General features: G+C 40.1%; 3 protein-coding genes across 6 annotated transcripts; all 3 read left to right on the forward strand.

Moving 5' to 3' along the window:
• Positions 1-277: 277 nt before the first annotated feature.
• Positions 278-4,934, forward strand: LOC132911723 (uncharacterized). 2 transcript variants are annotated; one of them, XM_060968588.1, is made up of 3 exons: positions 278-1,739; positions 2,385-2,660; positions 3,834-4,934. In XM_060968588.1, the coding sequence occupies exons 1-3, from the start codon at positions 1,058-1,060 to the stop codon at positions 4,052-4,054; spliced, it is 1,179 nt and encodes a 392-aa protein (XP_060824571.1). In that variant the 5' UTR covers positions 278-1,057; the 3' UTR covers positions 4,055-4,934. The 2 variants fall into 2 exon arrangements, with proteins under 2 accessions (XP_060824571.1, XP_060824573.1); XM_060968590.1 differs by having other exon boundaries at positions 282-1,727.
• A 173-nt stretch (positions 4,935-5,107) lies between these two features.
• LOC132911724 (uncharacterized) lies at positions 5,108-7,143 on the forward strand. Its single transcript, XM_060968591.1, has 3 exons — positions 5,108-5,269; positions 5,740-6,048; positions 6,682-7,143. The coding sequence occupies exons 1-3, from the start codon at positions 5,248-5,250 to the stop codon at positions 6,738-6,740; spliced, it is 390 nt and encodes a 129-aa protein (XP_060824574.1). The 5' UTR covers positions 5,108-5,247; the 3' UTR covers positions 6,741-7,143.
• A 413-nt stretch (positions 7,144-7,556) lies between these two features.
• On the forward strand, positions 7,557-13,026 carry LOC132911721 (leucine-rich repeat-containing protein 15-like). Of its 3 annotated transcripts, none has more exons than XM_060968584.1 (7): positions 7,557-8,122; positions 8,249-8,399; positions 8,518-8,589; positions 9,114-9,257; positions 9,978-10,378; positions 10,463-10,722; positions 11,984-13,026. In XM_060968584.1, the coding sequence occupies exons 1-7, from the start codon at positions 7,867-7,869 to the stop codon at positions 12,416-12,418; spliced, it is 1,719 nt and encodes a 572-aa protein (XP_060824567.1). In that variant the 5' UTR covers positions 7,557-7,866; the 3' UTR covers positions 12,419-13,026. The 3 variants fall into 3 exon arrangements, with proteins under 3 accessions (XP_060824567.1, XP_060824569.1, XP_060824568.1); XM_060968586.1 differs by having other exon boundaries at positions 7,559-8,122; positions 9,978-10,365; positions 11,984-12,266; XM_060968585.1 differs by having other exon boundaries at positions 7,560-8,122; positions 9,978-10,365; positions 11,980-13,026.
• Positions 13,027-13,514: the final 488 nt, after the last annotated feature.

Consider the following 13,514-nt stretch of genomic DNA (forward strand, 5'->3'; position numbering starts at 1 on the left):
ACGTTCAGTAATCTCGACGAGTGACGAATAGTCATTTACTACTTAGTGCGTACAAAGCGTCCGGAGTTAGTACAATTGAGTTACGAATCTCCTTGGTTAGTAGCGAGTGGAGGGGCAACCCTAATTGACTAAAAAGAAAATTTAACGAGACAGATCTACTCGACTAAATTGTTCTACTAAACTACTCAACTAAATTCTCGTATCTACACACAACGGGCTACTAAATTACTAAATTACCAGGCACACGATTTTCTTACTCGCCACTCGACTAAACGACTGCACACGTTCTACTAAAACTACTCGACTAAAGACTCTCAGTATTTACACACGTCGAGTTACTAAATTATTCGTCACTCGATTAAAATACCGAGGAGCATGTCTGTGCGAACTTCAAATTGTTAAATTCCTTGTCATTCGACTAATGTTTTTGCTTACTTACGATGATCGAACATTTACAAGCGACATGATTTTGCCAATAAAAATTAAGGAAGCCGGAGGACTCTCGCGACGATGCGTTTATTCTGGTTGCCTAGTGACGCTCGAAGCACATCGATCGATCAGCGAATTTCCCTTTCCGCGAGTGAACGCATTGGAACGTGACCGATTTCCGTACGACGTGTGGCAACAAGTATGCCAGTGGATCATAGGAGGTTCGATGAATCGCAACACCGTTATGAAAACGTCACCAAATGCATAACAATTGATGAACGCCTTATCCTATTCTCTCTTTCGCTCCCTTCGATTCGTCGTTTCGGGGCGAAGCATGAAAAGGCGACACCGTAACGCGGCGGAGGTGGCGATTCAAATTCGAGCGTTCGAGGCGAAAACGAACCACGAATACAGAACTTGAACACCGTTACGCGCTTAATATGCAACGACGGTGTTATCGTTCGAGGGGAGAAGATGGAATCGTGTGCACGTTTCCTCGGTCGTTGGTTTATCGTCATTCGAAAACTTCGAGTCCCGAGGATCGTTCCATCGAGAGTTCCAATTCTATTGTAAACGTACGCGCGCGCGCGCGAGTTCTGTTTCTCCGCTTACTCTGTTAGAGCGAGCGATGATCGAGAAGTACGGAAAAAGTTTGCGAATCTTTCGCGTCTTTGGGCTGTTATTTTCATTAACGATCGTAGTCGCAAACGCTCACGAAACCTCCAAAAACGCGACTACGATCACCAACGATGAAGCAGCTGTCCCAACGTCTATTAGCCGCGAGGACAAAATGGAAGCGAGATCTGAAGGAGAGACTCTGCTGGGAATAGAACCATCGACGAGAAGTGTAGAGTGGAAAAACAGCGGTCCATTTACCCGTGGCAAGGACAGCTATTTGGACGCATTAAGACATTCTCGAACTAGCACGGATCCTCGCGAAGGAATAATTGCAGTGGATGCGGCAAGTAGCTCTATTCAACGAAGAAAGGAACAATCGATAGGACCAGTCTATGTAGGAAAAAGGTCCGAGATATCCTTCCAAACCAGCTCGGACAGAGATTCCTTCTCCATGGTACCAAGCGATTCGTATTCCTTGCCGACACGATCGTCCAGTGACTTTTCGGGCCTCAAAAATTCTTACGGACCTCCTCGATCGCAACCACCGCGTGAAACATACGGACCACCGCGTGAAACTTACGGACCACCGCGTGAAACATACGGACCACCTTATCACGATCAATCTTCCTATGGGGGAGAATACACGTCCATTGGTGTATATCCGGCTCAGCCACAGCAAGGTGAGACTCGAGGTATTGTATTATTTTCGCGTACGTTCTATTTTCAGAGGATTGCGCACGATCAATATCATTGGCAAAAAATCGATAAGGATCGAGAGGGGCGATAATTTCAATATTTTTTGCTCCGGAAGCTAATATTGAAACAGTTTATGCGCATATTGTATGTGTATGTGTGTTATATCGAACGTTCGAAACGTATTAACATTATGATACAATCAATGATGGAAGTTACAGTATACGGCATGAATGCCATATCAAATATATAAGTTTTAAAGATAGCTCCACTGAATATAGATATTAAACGATATCGAGGCTATTTGCATGCTTGCATGTCTAAATACTTTTCCGATGTACGCAGTCATACTAGTTCAGTTTCGTTGCGACGGTAATGAACGTGCATTTGTAGTGCACCACATTCTATATTTATTGCCACATTGCCTTGTTTACTTGTTACTACGTATCTCTGCTTTGTCGATTAAATGTATCCTTGTACTTTTCATTTCCAGTGGTTTTCCACTATTCTTCTCAATCTATATACTAGGTACAATAGTGTGCGGACGTTATTTTTCATATGATTGATCGTTTGCAACTCCCATTAAGTTTGTCACGTTTTCTTCCTCTATGATTTAAAATAGTAATACACGATGCATATTGCAGCGTACGGAGTTCCACATGGAATGACCGAATCGGTGCATCTTGGTTTTCCATCTATCGACTTCTCTTGGCCCTTTGCCCTCAAGCTGAACGCCTTCACCTTGGCCAAGATACTTTTGAAATTGGTTATTTTCAAAATGATAGTTAAGTTTATCGCTGTTATCTGTCTGCTGCTTTTCATCCCCAAACTGGAGATTAAAAAGACGATCAAGAAGGTGAATATGCAGAGTAACAACGATGACGATGACGATGAAGACGAAGGCCGTAGTTTGCGAAACGGTAATGTTCCTCCTTCAGATTTACATTTAGAACGTATTTATAACGGGAAATTCTTGATTCACTGATTGGTTTCGAGTTACTTCAAATTAATTGTGCGCAATATTAATGAAGTTGTGTGAAATGACTTACAAAAAGTTGCTTATTCGTGTACGCTCGGCGCAAAAACCTTTTTTAAATCTTTCTCAACGTTTTTGCGAAGCGTGCTTATGCTTTTGATAAATATCTTGCAATTTGTAATTTATATATACGTTTTTACATTCGTTACCGACCTTACTGATATGATTATGCGATATAAGTGATCCTTACCAATGGTAATAAGATTTCAAAATTACATTAATTAATTTTATACAATATATCTATACAATTGTACGATATAGGTACTTAATCATAAAAATTCTTCCAAAAACATTCGTGAGCTACACATATAGATCACTATTATCATTATTATTATTCACGGGTATATAATCCTTTAGCATACAATTGCAAGTTGTTCTAGGATGACAATGTCCTGTTAATATTATATCCAAAGGAGGATTGCGAAAACATTCGAAAATTTCTATCGAATCATAAAATTTATCAGCTACTTTTATGCGCTTAGCGCATTAGCTAAAGGACGTATGGTGAGTTTCCTAATATAGTACACCACGACCTTTTCTGAACGATGCTGACGTATTTAACTTCGAAAGATACGGTACAACCAAAACACATGATAGTGTCATTTAGTATTTTATGTACTACATTGAATATGTATAATGTGCCTGCAATCAAGAAGTAAATTTAATAAATTTTACATATTCGACAAGTCGCGATCGTATATCATCAGTGGTGAACCCACTCGATGGGTGGCCGATCGGAAAAAAACTGATGCTGTGTATTTTCAAGCACGTTACAAAGATAATGCTGGTAGGAATATCCGATAGCCGATCAGTATGCCAAGTAAGGGCGGCTACATGAATAATACAAATTCTCGATACGCTGATGTTCTTCGTACTAATCGCATTGTGAATGATAGAATATCGGTAAAAAGAAAGTGAAACTTCGGTGTAAAGTTTTAAAATTATACGATTTAAAATTAATCGACTTGGTCTGTTGACCATAGATTGCTTTACGTAACGTGGCTTTACCAAACGCGTTAAAATCGATTTCATTGCTAACGACGTTTTATTCTTTTAGCTAACTGGAAAGTGTGGGATAGACTAAATCTCTTGACCTTGGTGGTAGACGAGGCATGGAAACAACACGAGATCACGAACGAATCTCGCTCCAGTGAATGCTCCACGCTCGAGTGCCAAGTTCGTAGAGCCTTCAGAAATGACCAATCGTGGCCAGATTATGAGCAATTATTACAGAATTATATTATGGAGGAAACGCGGCGCCTTCAAACCAAGTCTTAGCCTATTAGCTGTTTGTTGATTCGTCCTTACTTATGGAAATCTTTCGGTTCGACCGCACTCAGTGATTCATCCATGATCACATTGCTCATGTCGCGTATTTATGCGTTACCTAGCTATTAGTACAGTCGAAGATAAAAACAAGTGGACAGGTATCGATCACGTCTCGTTAAATACGCCTTGTTGCCGCACAAACGTGTAAATATTAATTTCCATTATTTATTAAACGTATGTATGTACTATAAGGATATATAATAAATAGACTGCGGATTTTCACGCATTCGTAGAAAATTTTCAGATGCCAAGATACACGTTCGGAGAATGTACACTGTATGCAAAAATATATAAAGCCTTTGTCATATTTATAACTAGTCAGCTGTTCTTGACGAATATACTCGTCGCGAAGAAATGGTAATAATATTGACGAGTTCTGTTAGCAATAAAATTAAAGAATACAACAGTCGTTTCATTGCAATTTAATTCTATATTATAACAGTCACGCATACTCTTTGCTTGACGAGTATACTCGTCGCAGCTTACCTTTTGCCACACATTTTAGGTACATACTTTTCAAAGAGGTCGAAACAGCTAACTGGTTGATAAACGAAACAATTTTATATACATGTTTTTTGATTGTATTCGTAAAAATATGAATTTGCATGAATATCCGCAGTCTATCAACGAATAAAGCTTAAGTATAGTACTAATATAGTATGTAGTTCGATTAAACTTCGTTCATATGTACCTGTTTCCTCTACCTATCCACTCTTATTTTTCTCTCCGACTGTACATGCATGTACCTATATGATGTGTATTACGAGATCTACGTGACTCGCTCGTTGTCTTCTCGTTGAATAAATATACGTATATCGTCGACATTGGACACGCGTCGCAGATATACTTTCGTTTCTTTCCACTCGTTTTGTTCCATTTCCAGCGAAATCGCGACACTTAGCAATTTCGTCGGTAAAGAGCGGAGGCGCGAGTAATTTTGAAGATTGCCGTTACGTGATCCTCTCGGTCTTCTCGACTTTTCCGGAGCGGAGAGAACGGTGGGGGTGTGTTCGTTTATAAACGCGACTGCTACAGGCGACAACGTTTCAGTCGTTTAGTCTTGACAGATGAGTATAGTATCGCCTGTCGTTCAAGTCAAAGAAGATTAATCATACCGAATTTCACACAGCCATTACGAAATCATGAAGTCCATCGTTTTATTAGGTGAGTAATAGACCGAGAAAAATAGTCTGAGAAGTAAGACGATATCTCGATCAGACACGTGACTTTGATAATGTGCGAAGGAGGAAAAGGATGTCGATTATTTAATACGTTCACTGCGCACCACGCGAATCACAGTCAAAACATCTTTTTAGAAATTGCTGAGAAATTCGATCTTGGAAGAAAATTATACGTTTATTTTTATTGTTATTGTATTTCACATTAAAGGAAAAGCTTATAAAATCGACAAAGGTTTCTTAGTTCGATAGACTTTAAGTGAAATATTAATAATTCCTTGGGTTAATGAGATCAATAATTAAGGTAGTAAAAGAAACGAATAATTTTGTCTTGCTATCGTTGAAATGTCACACACTGCGCGTCAAAGTAAACCGATCGCGAACGTTTTTTCGTTTTTCTCCATTGTTTACAATTCGATAATCGTATGTTGGTCGTCGCATAATTTCGCGACTTAGCATTGGTTGTCGTATGCGCCGTCGCTTTTATCGAGGAGACGAGCGCCGTGCCCACGGATACGACCACCATGTCGACGAAACGGGTCAAAGAGCCTAAGGAGATCAAGGAGACCGCGACCGCATCCAAGGACGTAAAGGCAGCTAAAGAGGCGGCCAAAGAGGCGAAAAGGAATAAGAAGGACTGCGCGAAAGAATGTGGAACTGCGTACGATCCGATTTGCGTCCATGATCCAAACGACGCTAACTTTAAGCCGAGGACGTTCGGTACCCAATGTGCTCTGGACGTTCACAACTGCGAAATGGGAACAAGTGAGTGTGTCTCTTTGTCCGAGCCGGTGATTCGCGCGCATATCCTTCCGAATATACTTTTATTTTGAAATCGGTGACAGATCGAGAAGAAATTTGGCGGATATATACGTAACAAGTAGCGATGAATCTGAAGTATAACTAGTTAAACAAACACCGATATCGTTCTATTAAAAAGGAATTGGTGTTCTTTTCGGTCATTGAGCGTTTTCAGAGTTTTTGAGCTGATTACAATATACGCACGTATCCCTCAATTATATACCTGACTTATATTCAGCAATTTTCGAACGCAGCATCTAATAGCAATCAAAAAATTATTACGATTCTTTAAAAAAAGATAGCGGTGACTTTAAAGTCTTTAGAACACTTTCACTTTACATTGCACATACATTTGGAGCTTTTACAATAATTTTGGTTAACGATATTTTTTTCGATCTTCTACTATTTTAAACCTATAGCTTGATAATTCAATTACATAGAATACTCTGTATTTCTAAGTTGTCAAATCTTTCAATATTTTAGGTTCATCGTTCTTTCCGAAATACTTGCCAAGTTTCATTTCGATCGATTACCGGTGTTTTCCGGAAATACGGTCCAACGCGCCAATTTACGTTTCCTTTCGACTTGTTTTTACAGAATTGGTAATGAAGGACAAGGGCGAGTGTGCCGGAGCTGGCGGCGTAAGGCTGTTTTAAACAACGGACGGATCTTTCGTTGCACCAACCGTCTGCTTCGTCCACGTTAATGGGAAAACACCTGCAACGCTTATGCTTATGTGACGTCGCGCTTGGGCTTTAGCTCTAGCTTTAGCTTCGGCGAGAATAAAGAAACTCGAATGAAAATGAAACTGAAGATGAAAATAAAAGAGTTCGTAAAAAGAGAAATCGCAAGTTTTGCAATTATGCTCGGTGAGCGATTTTTCTCGCAAAGGGCGCACACAACAGTCGTCGTTAAAAGGAGTACACGTAGCAACAATGTAACACACTCGTCATCCTTATATCACAAGTCACAAGTAGTCATGAAATATTAGTATCAATAAATTTTGTCACATTATAGTAACAAATTTGTTAATAAAACAATTGTGATTCTGCCAAGAAATTTCACAAATTACGAGTTATTTGATTGTTCTTTTAATATAAACTTACGAAATACAAGTCTACTGGAACTGGTAACTCGCCAATCAAGGGGCTCATAATGAAAACGATCCTTATCAAATGACATTCGTTAATACTTGGTAAACTATCGTACAGAAAAGAACCCAGAAGGTGAAAGTTGTATATGTATACATAAATATACACGTAACACATATAAATATGCTTACGCTTAATGTATGTACTTAATCGCATCGGTTTTTATCTACAACGAATATGCTCGTGTGTACTTCATTATTATTACCATGTAATTCGCTAACTGGTAAAACGCGTGAAACTCTCCCGTGATAAAAATCCCGTTTGTACGTTTCTTTCCTTCCAAAGAATGATACAAGCACGGCAGCAGGTTTAGATTCGTAATGGAAGTGAAGGCGAGTGGCCATTAGCAGGAGGTCGGGGTGCCGGGGTACCAGCGATTACGATAAGTGGTAGATAGGCGATCGTGAGGTCGCGTCAGCTTACTTAGAAGCTCCACCATTGTTTGTCAATCTCGAGCGTTACGCGAAAATCTGCAACTATTAACGGGAACACAAACCGGAAGCCCTTACGAGAATGATGGAGGGAAGCAAGAGGAGATCGAATAGTGGAACGAACGTGCAAGGAGAGTTGGCGCGATGAGTCGAACGAACCGGGTGCCTCGAGAAACAAGAAGCTTTTGCTCCCTACGAGGATGATTTCAGTCGTTCGATTGTTGCTCGTGCTCTTAGCCACTCTTTCTGGGGCAAATTGTAAGCCGCGATCAGACACTTCTCGCGATTGCGCGCATTCAGAGTCCACTCTCGAACGATCCACAGCTACGGGAATGGAGTCGGGAATGATAACGGGAACGATTTCGGCGGATGGTAACGTCGCGATCACGATTCTCGAGGAGCTCGAGAGTCGTTTATCTCGTCTGGAAAGAAGACTGAGGGCGGTTGAGCAACCCGGTAAGCGTAGCTTTTTATCTCGTCTGAGCTTTCTTCTTTTTCCTCTGTTCTTTTTTTTTTTTTTTTTCTTTGTCAATCGTATCGTCCACGTAATCGAAGCACGTCGAAAATACGAATGGTTCGCAGTTTGGCAGATGAGCTCCGCCGAGGAAGATTGGGAGATTTGCGCGGAAGGGCCGTGTAGGTGTCAGCCGGAAACTAAATCGGTGTCTTGTTGGAGGCAGAATCTGTTGGATCTTCCCGCGGCGCAACTAGTTCCTCGAGATGTGTTGAAATTGTAAGCCTTCTCTCTCTTCCTCTCGCTTCTCCTCCCTCGTCGTGTATCTTTGTCAAAGAACGAACAGAGAGGCAATGGAATCCGATCGAGAAAATCGTTGGAAAAACGGTGCTTTCAGGGACCTGGCTGGCAATCGACTGACGGCGCTTCACAGGGATACCTTCTTGGACATGACACGGTTGAATCATCTGTGAGTATAGAAAGGGTCGAAGCCGATCTCGCCGTTTCAAAATATCGCACAGTCGTCTGGAAAATTACATTTAGCGATTTAGAATTATTTATGATTTATAATTTCTGGTGGATCGTGTAAAATCCAATTTTTCAACTTTAACTCACGAATGACGAAGGCTGGCTCAATTCTTACTCTGATTCGTGCACATATTTTACGATTATTACTTTTCATGTTACACTTACGCAGTCGTCTGGAAAATTACATCATTATTCTATCAAGACTATTGTATATTAACGATTTTATTGCTTTACTGCATTTTCAGTCGACTCTTCGTTTTATTGTCATAAAGTAGCATATGCTTGTGACCAAGATGATACAGCGTCTGCAACGGTTAATGTTAAAAAATAGTTCTTTCTTCTATAAACTGATACAACTCTTCAAAATTTACGGAGAATTCTTTAACGTTGTTCGAAGAACACCGCTTGCCAGATTACTGTGCGTCGCGTTCGAAACTCGATGATCGTCGTTTTTTTTTTTTTCAGAGATATCAGCGACAACTCGATCGAGCATCTTCCTCTAAACTTGTTCTTCTCGCTGCACGCTGTCACGCGTATCAGGCTGAGCAAAAATTTGCTCGGCGAGTTGCACCGATCTCAATTTCTGAGCACGCGAAATCTCCGTATTCTGTGAGTGATTCTCGAACCGACTGACCTTTTCCTTTGAGACAGCGAACCAAGTGGAGAGAGTCGAGGCTCAAGTTTGCTTGACCGTATCGATAATTTCTTGTTCTATCTCCCCTTTTTATTTCTCCGTCTTTTCTTACAGCTAGACTCGATGCAGACGAGCGATTGATTATTCGCGTGTTATCGTAATCCACATGTAGTATCATTGAAGAAAGAACATTCATAGCCACGAAGTAACGCTCATTGTAGACGAGCTGATAAAAATTAATATTACGATAAATCCATAAAGTATAGTATTTTAAAAGGAGCGAAGGGCATAGTTGATTAAAATATATTTGCGAAATATTCAAGACATCGGGAAGAATATTTTTCGTTCATACCTAAATAGGGAGAATAATATAGGATTGGCTGTATCGAATTTTAAAATTTCTCTCCTGCAAGAAGTTAAAATACGCAAATTTTTATGCAGATTCGTACTTGTATGAAATGGAATCTAAATAGAGATTCGTTTTACTTTGGTTATTTTATACATTTCTATGCCTTCAATTTTCCATAAATGCATAAAAATTAACAGTCTATCCTGTTATTCCCCTGTGGTTTTCGTACGATCTTACAGACACGCGTGAAATTCTCATTTGTGATAAAATTCGTTCGTCTGCATTGCATTTTACTTCTGAAATTACAAATATATACAGACAGCATCTCATATTTGTCACGACGCAGGGACGCGTCGTCCAACAGGCTGCAAACTCTACCGGAAACTCTCTTCCTAAGTACAACGTCGCTGGTACTGCTCGATCTGTCCTGCAATCAACTATCGAGCTTCGCGTCGGAAACGTTTCGCGGCTTATCAACGCTGGAGGAGCTCTTATTAGGAAAAAATCGTCTGTCAACCCTTCCTATAGACCTGCTCAAGGACCTGACGAATCTGAAGTACCTCGGTTTGGAAGAGAACCGGCTAAAAGAATTACCCGACGAATTGTTTCGAGCGCAAGCGTCGCTTCAGGAATTGAACGTAAGGGGCAATCAACTGACAGAGATATCCGCGAGTTTGTTGGCTCCGCTCGAAGGTCTGCGCTCCCTCGAGATGTCTAACAACAAGATAGCCAAAGTAAATATCGGATGTAACTAGCGAATATCGTTCATTGATCTCATTCTTCGTTTCGTTCTTTCCGCTGGTTCACACGAATCCCGTTTGCTCGCCATAGATCGATTCATTGGCCTTTTATGGCTTGGTAGCGTTGAAAGAACTTCAGCTGGGACACAACCGTATACGACATTTAACACCGGGACTATTTACAAATTCTACTGGTTTGGAAAGACTGGTGTTGTATGCAAATGGTATAGAAAGCCTGTCACGTGGTGCGTTTCACGGCTTGTCAAACTTGACTTCTCTGTTTCTGCACTCGAACCACCTGAACAGTCTGCATCCCGATTTGTTCGAGGATACGCCGAGTCTGCGAAAACTGTGAGTAACATTCTCACTGAAGCAATACGAGGAACTCTTTTTGTTGACCATTTTTGCTTCATCCTTTATACGGTATTTAGCAAATATCAACTTGGAGAATGATATTACCTAGCCTGAAGCAACGCGATTGTTGTTGCTTTTATTACGCAATGATCTTTGTATGATTTTTAATAACAAGTTGTCCAGGCGCAAATACATTATGAAATTATTGGTAAATTGTACGTACTGAAGAGACGTGTTTTTCTATCGCGACGTGTTATCGGGTGTTTTCTACTTTTCTTCGATAAACAATTTTTATGCGATTGAGATAGCGAGGTATTGAGATTAGATTTTCAACTCTTCTTCACCCGTTCATGAAGAAAAAAAAATTGTTTGCCGCTCCGAGCAGGAAACTTTTGTTGCTAATAATAGAAACGCGAATAAATACGAAGAAACATGGAACATAAACAAAATATTTCTCGTTGCTTCAGTGATAACCTAATTTAACACTTTGCCTGCCACGTTGGTTATATACGACAGGCCACGGTTTCTCCTATGACGCCACGGTGGTCATTGGTGACCGAAGCGCTTGAACTTCTTACAATCGTAAAAATTGTATGAAAATTGAAAGTTAGGAAATTTTGAATATAACCGATAAATAGAAGATACTTTGAAACAAAAGTGCCCCATTGAACAATTAAAGATTTTTATTAGAACATCAATAAAAAATAATCAGAACAAATCTTGCATCTGACGGTGCACTGTGTTTGCATTCATATCTTTGAGGGGTAATCTACGAATATTATTATAAACACAGCTTAGAAAATAATCGTAAATGCTGCTTTATAATCACATAATTGAAGTTAGAAGTGTGCGCATACCTTACTATTATATATAGAATAAGCAAATACCGTTTACTAATATCTTCGACATGTTTCAACAATATATTCTGCACGTTTTGCTTACGACGAAATAACGAATGCGAATGGTTTGTTGAAATAAACGAAGCCTTGTTACAATATGTTGCTATCAATTGTTACCAAGGCGCTATGGTAGTCACCCGTGACCACCAATAAGATAAACGGTCCAGTGGGGAAGAATGTTGTCTTACATCGTCAATTTATTATTATTTTGCCATTATATGCTTTGAATAATAAAAATACTCCCGTGGCATCTTGAGCGAAACATGTGATTTCGGCGTGGCAGTCAAAGTGTTAACGTCAACAAGCCACTAGGGAAGACACGGTATTATCTACAAGAGCGGTCCTGAATGCCTAGGCAGCTGGAGTCAAATTATCTATCTTCTTTGCCACCTCGGATTTTCGACACGGTGCAGTTCATCGAGCAGCTTCGCCTTGCTAGAAATCCATGGCACTGCGACTGCGCGGTTTCCTATTTGGCCATGTGGTTGCAAAAAATGTACCTAGCGCGAGTAAATGAAACAAAACCAGGTGAAGATTTGGGCGTTTGGGAATTTGGCGCTGGAGCGGTTTGCAGAGGTCCTGGAACACTCGGTGGCAAATTATTGCTACATCTGACGTTTCACGAGCTGTGCGAGGGTCAATGGGCCTCGATGAGGGGCTTGGTACCTCGACTTCCAGTCGATCGCGTCGGTAGTGGTGGCGGTCGAGTCGTAGCTTCCACGGACGATCCGTTCTCGCGAAACGAACCTATTTCCGTGTTTAATCTGTCTCGTTCTCTCTCTATGGAACGATAACAGCTTTTTTTTTAAAAGAGGAAACAGCTCGACATGCGTTACATGTATATATTCGCTGTTATCGAAGAACTCTCGAACGAAGTTTCCCTCCATCTGTTGCTTGTTATTTCTTTCTTTCTTTTTTTTTTTAAGTATCTCGTCATTTTCTCTCGTATGTACAATATGTGTATTTTATCGTACGATTTTATCGACCGTATAAAATGGCTCATGAAAGCACAGAAAAAAAGCAGCGATTAAGGCACTTGTCAAGTGTAGACATACTAAGGACAGAATGAACATGACCGCAGACGAACTGTACGTATCTCTGACATAACGTTATATGGGCATAGATTAAACGCATACAAGACAGACCTGACATGAAAAAGATCGGAGTGTGTATCTGTTACGCCCTCTGCAATTTTCTACAGCAAACGTAGGAATTACATTCAACTGAATTGCCGAAAACAATAAAATCAGAGTAGCTATACAAACATATTCATCTGTCGGACTTCAAAAAAAAAAAAGCTTTTTTGCTATGGTTTAAACGTATATGTGTACTGTTATTGTTTTATGAATTATTTTCTTCCCTAACTATCAAGAATAAAAAAAGCTTGAAAGCTCGTTTTAGAGGAAGATTTTAAAATTTTGCGGGACAATAATTCAAACCAGATATACATATAGTGGCTGACGAAACTATTCGAACATTTATTATAGAAAATTTATATGAATGTACTATGTGTGCTACACAAAACATTATGAAATTTCATTAAATTTCCATCCAGCTTGCGCTAACGGTCGTTAAATATTATTTAAAAGTTTGCTGATGTAATAGCGATAACAGTGCTAATGAAATTTCGAAATGTTTTACATAATACACACAATAATAAATGTTTTCTATGATAAGTGCTCACTTTCGCGAGCCACCGTATCTCTCTGACCGCGTTCTTTTCATGTCTCACCGACTCGTTTCACTGTATTTGTTTGACCGATTGTACGACACGAAAATTTCCGGTCGATATGTCAACCTAGAGTTGTATGTATTTGCACAATTTGCAACGATTCGACGCCGCGCCTCCAACCAAAGTGCAGACAGGCCGATTTAAATCAACGAATGAAC

This window comes from Bombus pascuorum, chromosome 11, assembly GCF_905332965.1.
Source record: "Bombus pascuorum chromosome 11, iyBomPasc1.1, whole genome shotgun sequence".
Classification (NCBI taxonomy): Eukaryota; Metazoa; Arthropoda; class Insecta; order Hymenoptera; family Apidae; genus Bombus; species Bombus pascuorum.